Source organism: Phaseolus vulgaris, chromosome 9 (genome assembly GCF_051622355.1).
Source record: "Phaseolus vulgaris cultivar YP4 chromosome 9, ASM5162235v1, whole genome shotgun sequence".
Taxonomy (NCBI): domain Eukaryota; kingdom Viridiplantae; phylum Streptophyta; class Magnoliopsida; order Fabales; family Fabaceae; genus Phaseolus; species Phaseolus vulgaris.
In genome coordinates this window covers 12,533,256-12,548,499 of record NC_143506.1, presented here as the reverse complement: position 1 = coordinate 12,548,499, position 15,244 = coordinate 12,533,256, and the positions used below count along the sequence as shown (strand labels likewise).

At 37.2% G+C, this 15,244-nt stretch overlaps 1 protein-coding gene and 1 long non-coding RNA gene across 4 annotated transcripts; both read right to left on the bottom strand.

The window, feature by feature from the left end:
- Positions 1-6,706: 6,706 nt before the first annotated feature.
- Positions 6,707-9,079, bottom strand: LOC137820432 (uncharacterized). The gene is made up of 5 exons (XR_011082625.1): positions 8,633-9,079; positions 8,143-8,441; positions 7,704-7,815; positions 7,461-7,589; positions 6,707-7,044 (listed from the first exon to the last, which is right to left on the bottom strand). It is a non-coding gene; the product is annotated as an uncharacterized LOC137820432 (long non-coding RNA).
- A 462-nt stretch (positions 9,080-9,541) lies between these two features.
- On the bottom strand, positions 9,542-13,764 carry LOC137820429 (type-1 restriction enzyme mjaxp r protein (DUF668)). 3 transcript variants are annotated; one of them, XM_068624518.2, is made up of 3 exons: positions 13,162-13,764; positions 12,060-12,171; positions 9,542-11,820 (listed from the first exon to the last, which is right to left on the bottom strand). In XM_068624518.2, exon 3 carries the CDS (start codon positions 11,763-11,765, stop codon positions 9,930-9,932), a length of 1,836 nt encoding a protein of 611 aa, XP_068480619.1. In that variant the 5' UTR covers positions 11,766-11,820; positions 12,060-12,171; positions 13,162-13,764; the 3' UTR covers positions 9,542-9,929. The 3 variants fall into 3 exon arrangements, with proteins under 3 accessions (XP_068480619.1, XP_068480618.1, XP_068480622.1); XM_068624517.2 differs by having other exon boundaries at positions 12,060-12,174; positions 13,162-13,444; XM_068624521.1 differs by having other exon boundaries at positions 12,060-12,174; positions 12,976-13,166.
- Between the last annotated feature and the right edge of the window lie 1,480 nt (positions 13,765-15,244).

Here is a 15,244-nt window from a genome sequence, read left to right as displayed (position 1 = left end):
CGCTTGTTTGACACCAGTTTTAAAAAACTCCCACTTGACACTGCCGACTTGGCAAGTGAGGCTGACATGGCTAAGATATTGAAAAATCGTAAGTTTTAATGTGTATATTATACTGTCATTTTCTTTCAACAAGTGTTTTATTAATTGTTTTAAGGTCAGATTTTGTGTTTGATATTCTCATCATATAGGTTCCTCTTGCTTCTGATAATGTGGAAATACTCCAACAGTTTTTTTTTTGGATGTTTTTACATGGGTATACCTGCTTATTCTTTTAATGTATGCCATGTTTGGCAAAGCATATTTCTGGCTCTATATTTTTTTTTTCTTTTCAAAGTTCTATCAAGAAACATCCAAAAATTTAAGTATTGTTTTTTCTATTAGCTGATACTAACATGCATGTTTTCTGCCATTTTAATGAATGGGGGAGACGAGGGAAAATAAATTATTTGCTGTATATTCTTACAAAAGACAAATAAAACCTTTATAATAAGTATTCAATTCAAGATTACTTTAGTCAGGACATTTTTTTAAAAAAAATAAGTACTTTCCTTAAAATCATTGATAGTCAGATAGGAGAATGGGGGATTTGATTCCCTTCCCTCTTTGAAATCATTGAACCAAACTAGTTATTGAAGAAACAACATCTTCATTAGGTCTCTTTGAAATTGAACCAAACTAGTCATTGACGAAACAAAATCTTCATTAGGTGATAGAATGAGATTAGTTATATGGATCAATTCATCCCGTCAGCCCATCTCCTTTTTGTCAAATGCTCTCCCGTGAAATATTCTTCTTTTGTTCTTCTACTACTGGTTTCTAGTAGAGAGTTAAAGAAAACACAATACTATGTTAATAAAATATAGAATATGAGATATTATACCATAGATATGGAGTTAAAAGGTTATACTTGAAAAGAAAGCTACAAATATATTCTACAATTCTGATCACTTATATAGCAGTAAGTACAACATATATAAAGTGTAGACACGAAGCATATATTTGATAGGGACTTATATTACGAGATGCTTAAGTCTCACATTGAGTAGTAGTATGAGATATTCAGTGGATTATTTAAGTATTTGATTTTTCCTCCTTAATAGCTAACTTTTGAGGGTGAGTTCCTCTAGTATTTGAGTGCTTATCAATTGGTATTTGAACTAGTTGTGTTGGCGTATCGCAAAGGGCTACTACATGTGGTTGTAATTGGTGGAGGGTTCTAACAACAAGGAAGTTGAGTGAAGTGTCACTGAATAAAGAAAGTGTTAGAGTGAAATTTGCTAAGATGTTGGTTGACAAGGGTGGTGCTATGGTAGAAATTTAGGTATTATGGGTATCTAGGTCCCTATCAAGTAGTATGAGGGCTGCTTCTTCCTGCACCTCCATGCCTTCTTGTGCCACCCCCATAAATTTTTCTTATTCCAAAAATACCCTTTTCAATATTCCGGATTACATAATCCGGAAGTCTTTTTCTAGATTCAGAATTAGCTTCCGGATTATGTAATCCGGAAGTCTTTTGTGATTAGTTTCTGGATTACATAATCCGGAAGTCTTTGCTATACATAAGATTAGCTTCCGGATTATGTAATCCGGAAGCCTTTTTTTCAGAGGTGTTATTAGCTTCCGGATTACATAATCCGGAAGTCTTTTCTAAATATGAAATTGACTTCCGGATTATGTAATCCGGAATTTATCAGGATTACATAATCCATAGACTTATTATTTCAAATTAAAGGGGGTGAAAAAAAAATGGTATTTTCATATTTAGTATGGGGTGGCACAAGAAGGTATGAAGGTGTAGGAAGAAAGAGTCTAGTATGAGATGCTAGTGAAGTATAAGGGCTTCATTCTCCCCCTTTAATAGCTAGCTTTCGAGGGTGGGTTTCTAAGTGTTTGGGTGCTTATCAATATTTCTATTTTTTTGTTAATTTATAGTAGTAGGTACAACAGATATATAGAGATTGTCCTTTGGCTTCTCAGCAATCTCACAAGTTCCATTTTTCTCAATTACACTCATCACCTCATTTATGACTTGAATCCTAATATAAAAAACTGTGTATTGACAAGGGAATCATGATATAATGAACATCCTTCTCTTAATTTAAGCTTTTAGGAGGGTTGTTGATCCTGTCATTGTATTAGAGCTTATATTATCGAGTGGTTAGGATTCAATACTTTCCACTTACATTCTTAATTAAATTAAAAGTTCATTTGAAGGTATAGTTGGCTAGTGCATCACCCATGATTCAAGTTCAAAGTGCTAGTTTTCCAAGAGGGTTGTGGTAGAGATGTAAAGCCATTCTTTTGGACTTCATATTTTAATTTTATGGTATTTTCTTCGTGTTCGTGTTATTTTATGTTTCAGCCTCAACTTCTAAAAGGAATCCATATATGTTCATGTTTGTCTTTTTTTTTATTTCATGTAGATGTCAAGGAGATTCGAGGTATTGGTTTGCAAGTTTCCTAACTTGAAAGTGCAGAAGCTTCTAAACAAGGTATCTGCATTATTCAAAGTGAATCTTAACGAGTTGTGCTGGAATAACATTATTTGGTTGTGCATATAATCATATTTATCCGTAATGCCTATTGCTGAGATATGCTACCTTGTTTTTCATATTTCCATTCTTCTATTTAGTGTTGTAGAATATTTTTACTGCTTTTTCTTAGTTTTGAGCTTTTCTTTTCTTATTTTATGTAATTTCTCTACAATTGTATAATGTTATTTATTTATTTCATGAAGGTACAACAAAATATACTTTGAAATCATGGCTCACTTCTGGATATGCTAGTGTTGGAAATCAGAATTATCCTATAGGTAATGACACCCCCTATTTGATCACACTTAAATTTTCTCTAGGAATAAGACTTTTGTTGTTTTTGTTTTCCTGAATGCCTAATGAACAATACTTGTTATTGTTTGGATGATTTTTTTTCTTAGACTTATATAATTTTCATTTGTGTTCATTTTGAAGTTTTATGAATGATGGAATTAATAAAAAAAAAAATTTGTCGTTTCTAATTCTTATTAAAAAGTGAACTTGAAACCTAATTCAATTTCATAAAATTATTTATAAAATGAAGTTTACACTCACTTATATACTAAGAAATGTTTTAAGATGACTATAATATCATATTAAGAAGTAAACTTTAAACCTAACTCAATATCATAAAATCGATTAATAAAATGAGATTTACACTCATTTATATACTAATAAATATTCTAATATCTAAGTCGATGTGGAATCTCCAACATTAATTAATATTTACTATTTCATTATATCATATCTTAGATGATCTCTTATAACTATCTTTCATATTTTGTTAAATTTTTTCCTTATTTGATTTTGATAAAGATTATTCCCTAGTGACATAAATAGGGTTAGAGCTCTGAATCCTGTATCACATTGTTAATTGTAATACACAAGGGATATTATTTATTTATATTCTCTTATTTTTCTTCTTCCTAACTAAATCTGTAAGCTTTCCACTTCCATGTCCAGTTAATCAAATTATAAGGTTGAATTGACCCGTCTTCCCTGTTTGTACCTTATAATATCAATTTATGAAACTACGTTTATTTTGGTGGTTTTGCATTTTGTACTGCAATTAGTAATTAAACTGAAAGAAATATTAGCACTATTATTTGTATCTATTGCTTTATTTATCTAAAAATGTTTTCTTTCGCAACATGGGTCATTTTTTTTACTAATAGACAAAGCTAAATCCAAATCCAAATAAATGGATTGAGATTTAAATCTATATCCATTTTAATTATATCAAATTTATTTGAATATTTTTTTTTAAATTCATTTAAAGTGGATTAAATTTGAATTAAATTCACTTTGTCAATTACATATTTTAATATGGACACAGACTAACTTGGCTCGAACTGGGCCTAAACCGACTCAACCTGGATGCGGACCAACTCGGCTCGACAACGATCCGAGTCCGCTCGACTCGACATTAGCCCACCCTGGACGTGTCGACATCAACTCGTGCCTGCTCGAATCGACATTGACCAGGGCCCAGACGACTCGACATCGGCACAAACCCGAACAAGTCAACAACAGCCTGGGCCCAGATGACTTGACATCAATCCCGGCTAGCTTGACTCAACATCGGCCCAGGTCTGCTCAACTCAAAATCAACCCGAGCCCGCTCAACTCGACATTGAGCACGAGCCCATATGGCTCAACATCGACCTTGGCCCACTTGGCTCAACATTGCCCCATGCTTGCTCAACTCGACAATGGTTCAGGCCTGGACGACTCGACATTAGCCTAGGCCTAGGCGACTCGACATCAACATGGGCCCGGGCCTGCTCGACTAGACATTGAACTGGGAACGCTCGGCTCGACATCGGCTTGGGCCCGCTCGACTCCTCAACATGGGCCAGAGACTGCTTGGTTCGAAATCAGCCTGGGCCCACTCAACTCGACATCGACTCAGGCCCGCTCGACTCGACATCGACCTGGGACTACTCGTCTCGGCATTGACCCAGTCCTGCGCGGCTCGAAATCAGCATGGGCCCACTCAACACGACATCGGCTGAGGCTCGCTCGTCTAGACATCGGTATGGGATTGCAAGGCTCAACATCAGCCCGCCCTGAACACTCGACATCGGCCTGGGCCTGGACAACTAGAAATCGGCCTAGGCCCGAACAACTCAACATCGGCCAGGGCCATTCAGCACGACAACGGCCCGAGCTCGCTCGAATCGACATCGACCCAGGATTGCTCAGCTCGACATCGTCCCTTGCTCGGACGACTAGACATTGGCCAAGACCTGGACGACTCGACATCAGCCCAGGCCCAGACGAATTGACATTGAACCGGACCCGCTTATCTCGACATCGGCCCAGGCTCGCTCGGCTCGACATCAGACCGAGCTTGCTCAACTCGACATCAACCCAGGCCCAGACAACTCTAACATCGACCCGAGCCTAAGCAACTAAACATTAGCCCAGACCCGGACGACTCGACATCAACCCGGGCCTGCTCGGCTTGACATCGGCCAAGTATTTCTCGACTCGACATCGTCTTAGGACTGCTTGGCTCGACATCAGCCCCACCCCGGACAACTCGACATCGACCCAAGCAAGCTCGACTCGACCTCGACCCGGGCACGCTTAACACGACATTAGCCCGGGCCCGCTCGGCTCGACATTAGCATGGGCTCGCTCAACTAGACATCGACCCGGGAACGCTCGACTCGACATCAATCTTGGATTGCTCGTCTCGATATGGGCTTGGGACTGCTTCGCTCGACATCAGCCTGCCCTGAACGTCTCGACATCGGCCCATTTGGCTCAACATCGGCCTTGGCCCGCTTGGCTCAACATTAACCCAGGCCCGCTCAACTCAACATCAGTCGCAGCCTACTCCACTCGACAACGGTCCGGGCTCGAACAACTCGACATCAACCTGGTCACGGTTGAATCAACATCAACCTGGGCCCGAGACTGCTTGGCTCAACACCAACCCTTCCCGGACGTCTCGACATTGGCACGGTCCTGCCCGCTCGACATCAGTCCGTTCATGCTCGGCTCGACATCAGCCCGGCCCGCTCAACTGGACATCGACCTGGGACTGCTCGTTTATACATGGGCCTGGGAGTGCTTGACTCATCATCAGTCCTCCCTGGACGCTCGACATCGGTTTGAGCCCAGACGTCTCGACATCAGCCCGGGCCTAGACAACTAGAAATCGGCTGAGGCCCATTCAGCATGACAATGGGTCGGGCTCTCTAGGTTCGACATCGTCCCTTGCCCGAACGACTCGACATCAACTCGAGCCTGCTCGTCATCGACCCGGCACGCTCAACTCGACATTGGCCTGGGCTCGCTCGACTCGACATCAGCCCGGGTCGGGCCCACTCAACTCTACATAGGCTTGGGCCCGAACGAATCGACATCGACCCAAATCCGGACGACTCGACATTGACCCGGGCTTGCTCGGATCAACATTGGGCTCAAGCCCTCTCAACTCGACATCAGTCATGGCCTGCTCAACTCGACATCGACATGGGCCCGCTTGGCTCGTCATCGGCTCGGACCTGCTCGACTCAACATCGACCTGGACCTGCTCAGCTCTACATCAACCCTAGCCTGGTCGTCTGGATATCAGCACGAGCCTGCTCGACTCGATATTGGACATGAATGACTCAACTCAACATGGGGTTGGACCGGCTCGACTAGACATTTGTCTGGGCCAACTCGGCTCGATATCGACCCCGACCAACTCGGGTCAACTCACTATCGACCCCTCAGCTCAACTTTGGCCTGGAATGACTTGGGTCGACTTTGGCCCATTCCGACTCGATTCGACTTGAGGCCAGACGACTCAACTCGACGTGGATTTGAGCCAACTTTGCTCAACCTTGACCCAAATTGTCTTGGCTCAACCTAGATCGGGCCAAGTCAAAATCCAACCCAAAATGTAATTTGGATAATCGAAAAATGTATCCAGTCTATATCTAATCCATATCCAATTAAATGAATTGGATTTAAAATCCAAAAATATGGATTTGGATTTGAGATAAATCCATTTAAATGAATTAAAACTAATATGAATTTGGATAATTATGGATTTGAGATAAATTCATTTAAATGAATTAAAACTAATATAGATTTTGATAATTATGGATTGGATTTTGTAATTTGAATTTTTTGTCCACCTTTAGTGACTGTTGACGAGAACCCTTAGTGACTGATTGACAAGAAGACTAACCTTAGCATGACGACAGATCAAGGAATACAAGGCAAAAGTACCACCTCCAAAGGTTTCAGAACAAGTATGATTTTGAGGATGTAAGTACCTATGCTTTATTTTAGAACATTTACTTTTAATATATATTCACCATCATCATTGGCCAACAGAACCACCAAGACATACTTCAACAATGGAATCAGGATTAAGGTGACAAGACAAGTGATAAAGCTCCAAGAATGTCTTCATTTCCAATAATGGGGGCCTTTTTAAACATAACACTCAAAGTATAAGGGACTTGTCCCAACATCACCAAAGACAAATACCCAAACTGATGTCCTGCAGTGAAATATAATGAAGACAACAAGCAAAAATTATTAATATATATAATCTCACTATGAATAGTAAGACATTTTAAGGGATAGAACCACATGCCCATGTACAAGTAGAATACATCAGTCAATCACAGACTACAATCCCGAGAATCCAGAAACTAAACAAAAGGAAACACCAAAACTTAAGACCAAAATTCACAGAATCCATAAACTGAGGTCAATTTATAAACTGAGGTCAATTTAAATATATTTGCTTTACAAATTTCAACCTATAGACAAAAAAAGATCTTAAACTACACAATTAAGAAATAACCTGGCATGGTCACTTCAAGCAACAGAACCCTATACTTAGAAGTTAGAATCTGCAATTCCTTTGAATTATTTTAAGATAATAATAAAAAGCAGAGAAAGGAAACAGACCTCATAGTCACTTCTGTGAGCACCGGGAACTTCAAGAGCTCCACGTCAAATGAAACGATGCGAGTACCAGTGCGAATGAGTCGCTGCTTCGCGTTGACGGCTGCGTGGCGTCCAAATCTCATATCGATCCTACACCACCCAACAATACAATAGAGGATTAGTGTTTTTATTTTGGAAAAAATGAACATTTTCTACAATTATTTTGAGGAAAAAAAGAAAAAAATAATAAACAAACCTATTCACCTTGTTGAATCTTAAACAAACTCGGGTTCCTCTCATATACCAAGTCAAATCAAAACCTAGTTCGTCCCTTTATGTCATTCCATTTTTAACGTCATATTCCCAGCACCCTTGTCTGTATATGCACATGCAAATCAATACGACTAAAAAAAGTTAAGATACACTTTGGCATTACCAGATAAGCATACACTCTAAAATAACAATGTTAATCTAAAATATAAAGCCATATTCGGTCATGTTCAACACAATTTGATTAGGAGGGCCATTGCAACTGACATCAGGTACAACAATTTGATCACAGTCTGAATTCTCAAAATGACCATTTGAAAGAGAGTTTATAATCCATGCTGTAAACACATATAGTGGGTCCAAACACTAAACCCTGCCAAGAAAAAAACAACCAACCACATCAAAATAAAGATTCTACCAAATATTGCATCACCTGATTTTGTGACTCTATTAAACCCCTTTGCGGTTCTACTTCTTGGTGTTCTTGGGGTTTATTGACTCTGTTTTCCAAGAACTAGAACCTGTCCCTTTTTACATTCTTCTTCAGTACTTTCTGCCTCGCACGTTTATTACTTTTCCGTTTGCCCCTCTTTCCGTTCTCAATATCCTCACATTGTTCCTTCACTTCATCCTCAACCTTCAGCACATACCTCCAACCAAAAATGCGCACAATCTCCCCCATCTCACAAAGCTTCTCCAATTGCAGACCCAGAATTGCACAAGCCTCACACCCTAAATACAAGAGAGATACGTATCATTCATAAAACCCAAACACAAACTACCAAAACAAAATCAAATTCCCACCAATTTGACCACAAAAAATCATCTTCTAACCACAACAAATCCATGTATGGCAACTGAAATAACACATAATGCAAGAAAGAAAAAAAGAAATGGTTACCCTAAACCCACAAAAATCCTACCTTTCTTCGAAGATACACTCATTACTCAATGTCACCACCACGCCCCGCACCGCAGCAACCGCCAACAACACACCCACTGATCACAGCGCCTCAAGAATGCCGGAGAAACCACAAAATACAAGCAAAAAAACCTCCACCACCAAAGCAAAAACGGCGACGCCACCAACAAGAGCAAGACGATCGACGACAGCAATGAAAACCACGAGAGCAGGACCAAAAATGTCGAGAACAATGAAAACCACGAGTGGACGAAAAAGAAAATTCAAAATGAAACTCCAAAATTTGAAATTAATTGTGGACCCACAATTCATTAAAATAATTTAAATTTTGCCACGTCATGTCACCTCAGCGGTTGTTGTACGTGACAGTGTCAACGTATCGCTACAGCCGCCTACTAATTACAACAGGTAATATTTGCAGATGAAATAAAAAACACTAAACTACAACTCACCGAGGAGGGTAGTGTGAGAGACAATAAAGAACAAATAGAGAGGAGAGAAGAAAGCGTGATGGAAGAGAAAAATAAGAGACTACACAAGAGAAGAAAGAGGTGTAAAACAATTCAATTTTTTATTTTTTATTTGAATTTTTACAATTTTAAAGTAAAACTCAGTTTTTTTTATCCAATCATATCATATTTCATCAAATGTATTTTAAACTCTCTTAAAAAATAATTATTCTCTTATAAACTTTCATTCAAACGCTGACTAAAAGTAAATCTACCGTAAACAGGTGGGTAGTATGGATTTGAGATATACAAATTACTCCGCAGATGGGTTTGTAATACTTATATCGTGGAACTATGAGATATATATATAGAGAGAGAGACACAACGACCTTTAAGCAATTTTAGCATACAATAAAAATAGATTATGGTACTTGCTATGAATAGTATAAATTCAGAAGATATTGCAGAATAACCATTCATTCACTATACAATTTAATATGTAATAATGTTGATAATTATGCACACCCTAAACATCATGTAAGAAGTAGGAACTCATCAAGGAAGAAGGCCAACATTGCAAAGATGAGACAAGCCAACCAAGTTCTAGCAGCTAGTAACTCATCCAATAAAATTATCGATGAATGATAGAAAAAATTCCTCACCAGGTACGCATTTTGATACTAAATTTCCACAATAATGAATACATAGGTACTTCTCTCAAACTTCAGCTAGCATTAGATTCTCATTTGTTGATTTAACGAGAATGATGGTTGATGTTTCTGCTAGTCCTCGTCCCTGGCAAGGAACTGGATTCCTGTAGGAAATGGCCACAACCTTGATACACATTATTTATCCATTCAGATTAGGATATTCACTGTCTACCCTAAAACTGCCACACTCTGCCAAAGCTTTTGCATTAAGCTCCCTACCATATTTCCAGACATAATTCAGACCAACAAGAAGCTCAGTGATTACTTCTTCTGTCTTATCTTGATTTGCAAAGTAAAGGGTCTGTACCAGCATCACATTTGTCCGGGAAACAAAGCTCTGCTGCTCATAACTTCTCTCAGACTGCCATCTTATCATGTTATGAGCAAGTGGTGCCAGCCATTCCAGTATGCTTGACATTGCATCATTCCACTCTTCTGCTAGAACTGGATCATAGATTGATGATGGTGATGATGATGATGATGAAGCCATGGTCTTGGTAAATGGCTTTAATTTGGTCTTAAGGGCAGCTCTGACACGTCTCGGTAACATGTTGTACAGGTCATCTCTTGCATCGAGACCAATCAAGTGTGAAGAAGCTGCTAGCTTCTCAATCACAATGATAACATTTGCATAGTGCAGTGCCAGAGCAGCAGCACCCAGGGTTTCAGGTGGAGGATTCAATAGCTTGCGTAGAGGTTTGAAGACTGATTGAGTATGATGAATTACTTTTGCAGGCCCAAGAGGATTTGAATTAACATCTTTGGAATTCTGAATTCCATGATGAACACCATTTGTACTTGACTGGCAGTCAGTGAATAAGGAATTGTCCCAAGCGATACATCCTTTGAAAGGTCCTACTTGAGTCAGTCGACTGGATCTTGTGGGAGCTTCCTTCCCACTTATAGCAGTAGAGTGTCCATAAAACCTCCAAATCTTGCTCTTTTTATTTCTTCCAGCAACAGGTATTGATTGATTCAATTTCCTTCCAAGAGGACCTGAGTAAAAATTGACACTTGTATACTTTCCTGAAATCGGGCCTGACTTTGTGGACGAATCACCAAAAGGACCCAACTTAGAAATGCTTGTTTTATTTGATGTTCTACCAATTGGACCTGATCTGGCAGTAATAGCATTAAGGGGTCCTGAAGAAAATCTGGCAACACTACTATTCTGTGATGGGTTGAAAGAAGATTGCAATAATGTGGAAACAGATTGACTTCTATAAATGAAATCTGTGTTCAGGACACTAGAATTATTGGTTCCACCAACACCCACCATCTCTTGAATTCCAAATACATAATTGATCTTACAGAATATTGTGAATAAGGACCTTGCTAAAAGAAGTATTGTGTAATCATACGTCCTGTTCCACAAAGAAATATCCCGTAAGTGCTTTACCTCCTGCCTCTTCAATGCAACCTTCTTCTGGTACTCCATTAAAGTTACACCATCTGATTCACCGTTAGCCTTCACTCTTGTAAAAGTTTGCTCAAGATCCGCAAGCACTTCCATCTCTTGATACAAACTTGCATTAGTTGATATAAACTTTTCCATCCTTTTAATCTTTTTTTCCATCTTCTTGCCACTAAATTCCCACCCGTATGGATCAATGCCTGCAGTGATGAAGTCGTAAAAGGCATTTCCAAAACCTTTCAAAATTGGTTCGCTGCATTTCTTAGCAAGCCTAGCCACAAACTCCGCCACATGTGCCAAATTCTCAAGTGTCTCCAAACAAATTAAACGTTCAATGAAATGATCATCATCTGAGACAAGCTTTCTTATGCCCACCGAATTTGTGATTTCCTCCCTCAATTTAACAATCTGTTTATCACTCAGAGACTGCCATAAATTAACTAGCTTAGACATCAAACTTGCTATTTCAAATGCTAATACCTCAATGACCACCTTCTCGGAATTAGCATCATGCTTCCGAGGAGCTTTCCACAGACTACGAAACCATGATTCTGCAACCATTGCTTGTATAGGAAGATAAAACTGTACTCTTTAAGATAAATCCAGCACCATAACTCTGCAATGCTCGGCAAAAAAAATACAAAATGAGATTGTTAAAACAGGCATTGATAATCTCTTACGCATTTTAGAGAAATTTCAGCCAGTATAAAAAAATTTCAAAGCTCAGATAACTCTCAAAATAATAATACCAAAGAAGCTATTAACACTACATGTATGAAAGGAAACAAAATAATGTCTATTGCGTTGCCACGACGATAAAAAAAAGAACCAAATTGCATAATCTCTTTTTCTTACCTGCTTTGTTTTATTATTCTGTCCCCACACCAGAAGAAGGAGAATAGTGAGATTGAGCTCGAAGTAATTCACTATGGTCTCGAGCAAGCTTATTTGGTACTCTTATTTCTCCCTGCTACATAGCATCAAACACTTACAGTCATGCCAAGATATTTTAAGTGATTTAGCCTTAAAACTACATTATATTATCTATCTTCTTTTGCTTCAGATGATTCAGGCACAAAATTGTACCAGTTAGAAATTAAAAGCATTTCTCTCCTTTTTTTTCTACCCACTCTATCTTTGTCCCCCTTCACTACATATGGTTCAAATTTATTCCACATCAGCATTTTAAAAGAATGGATAGATAGGGCTCAAGTAAATATTCTTTATGTTTTTCATGTTTTGTCAAGGTATACAATTCTAACAGATGTACTAATTCCCTGCATCAAATCATCAACAGTAGACTGGTATGAAGTGGCTCTCTCACATCTTAAAAAATTAACATATATTCCAGTAAAAGCAAAAATAATGTTTATATTCCCTTTTGTTGCTCTCGTTGGTGTTTGCCCCTGCCCTTCTGGTTTCTGATGGGTGGAAATGCTTCATTAAGAAGCAACTATGGAATATGACTTCTCGATTATTTCAGGTAAATACAGCTGAAGAATATATACTGAAAAAATACATGACATAAACCAAAATATGGATCTTATTCCCTGTCTACTCATTCATTAAATCAAGAATTAACTGACATTCAAAGCTGAAAGGGACTGCATTTTTCTGTGCAAATGGTTTCATACCAAGTTACACTGCAGTTATAATCACACAAATCCAAAACCCATAATTAAATCCAAATCCTACCAGCAAACCCAGATTCCAAAACTTTATTTTTTTACTCTCCATGATAAAAAAAAAAAAAACACTCAAATTTGCATACTTTTTATCAACTTTACATCACTTCACCATCTTGTGTGCTTATTTGGATAAAAGCTATTGCAGTCAGAACTCAAATCTTAACACCACCAAGTGATTGCAGCAAAAGTGAAGAAAAATGGTGTAGAATCACTTGGAGAATGAGCATGATGAAGTACAGTAAAGAAGACAGAGAGAGCCAGAAACTCACCGATCACAAAAAAGGAGCAACCCGTGAATCTTTGAGGAACTGAGAGAGAGAGAGAGAGAGAGAGAGAGAGAGAGAGAGAGAGAGAGGTGTTAGGAAATAAGGTGCACATGGAATGGAAACAAAGCAGAAACTGAGATACAGAGAGAAAGCGAGTGAAACCAATGACCCCCCAAAATAAATATTTTATTTCGAATTTAAATATTCAATGAAATCATATTTCACAACTCATTCAAAATCCACCATCAATTAACATCTTTTTTTCTCTTCAAACTCAACTTTGTGCATTTTTATGTTTCTCTTAAGAAATATATATAGGAAAAAAAAGTATTAATATGTTTGATTAAATTTTGTATGTATGATTGAAAATTTTTGCTCTGTATAAATATTGAAATTATGCAGGTAATTGAGTAGTTTCTATTTTTTATTGAAATAATCAATGCATGAGTCGCAATAAAATATGGTATTGCTTTGACAAAACAAACAGAATAATAATTAATCCCTTAAAAAACGAATTGATGTTTCAACAAATTCTGAAAGACAAATCCAAGAGTTCGCCGGAAAATTTTCTTTGTTACAGCAACAAACAAATCATTTGCTGAGTCCATTTGCATTTCTTGCTTTGTACACACTTTTCAAAGAACTAAGAACAAATCATTTATCACATATCTACCATATTTGGTAGCAATTTTAGCTTTCAGAAGTACAAAGTCATAACGAAGTTGGAGGATTGGTTCTGACTAGTTACTGCTACCATTTTTCTTCACCTGCTTTTCCTTATTCCCTAAAAGATGCTACTTTTTTCTATTTTTAATATAACTAAAAAGCTATTTATATGTTTTTTATTTTCAATTTAATGTCACATTAAAGAGAATGTTACAAAGCATATGACAAAAAAAATGAAAAAAAAAATGAATTTGTGTTTGCAACTAACTAAGAGGAGAGAGTCCCGTCACAATCATTAATGGAAACTACGCGCAATCTATCCTTTTACGAAAGTACCCCCCAAATTACAGACCGGATCCGATGTTATAAAGCAGAGTAAAACGACTGCGTTTAGAATCCGGAAGTTCTTGCCCGACCCGAATTGCTACGACGCGTTTTTTTTGGTTAAGAATGAAAAAGAATGTTTGGTACGTGGTAGTGATCATCTTTACATCTTTTTTTCTTTTTCAGTCTTTGACTTATCAACGGACAACTTTTTGTCCTCTAAAAGTTTGTTCAGGTCTTTCATAAAACAAAAAAATACCAAAGAAAATAAAATAATGAAAAATAATTCACAACACATCATTCAAAATCAATTTGCATATTTGTAACCCATTTAATGTAAAACTTTTCATTCATGATGATGTGAATTTTTATTTTAATTTGATGGATGAAAGGTAAAGCTCAATAAGATTCAAAATTGATAATATATTAAAATCAAAGTTTTACTTTACCCGAGAACCCATGAATGTTCTTGTCGGAAAAAAAAAATATTGTTTATCTTAGGTGAAAAAGAGTGATACCTGAATTGAGTCTTCCAAAATTTGAAAGTCAAATTATTTATTGGAAACCAAATAGAGATTTACTTATAAAAAAAATCAACAGTCAAGTTATTAAAAGTTTTATATCAGAGAAAAATATATATATATTGGAGTATTGAATAATGAGTATGTATTTCTTGTACAACATGTGATTTTTGGACATTTGCTAATTAAGTTAGAGATCAAACAAGATAAACGATTAATAGATTTTTATCACTTTATAAGAGATTATGATATATTATTAGTGAAAAGTTATAAAAAATAATAATAACTAGCTAATTAATATCTAAATACTGAAAAATTAACTTATTGAAGAAGATAAAATGCAAGATGAAGTGAAATTAATAATATTTATAACTTTTTAATTGGTGTTTCTTTTTTAAATGATAATTTTTATCATGTTATAAAGTGAGCGGTAAAAAAATGCCTTATTTTTAGACCATTGAAAATTGAGACAATCCTTATTTTTTTTATTTGAAGGTAATATTTTTTTTCAATAGTTTTAAAGAACTTAAAGAAAGGAAGAGAGAAAAAGAAAAGTAATTTTTTTGAATTAAATC

What these genes read in the sequence shown, in the direction of transcription:
- LOC137820429 (XM_068624518.2), bottom strand. Translation starts at nt 11,765, where the DNA reads ATGGTTGCAGAATCATGGTTTCGTAGTCTGTGGAAAGCTCCTCGGAAG.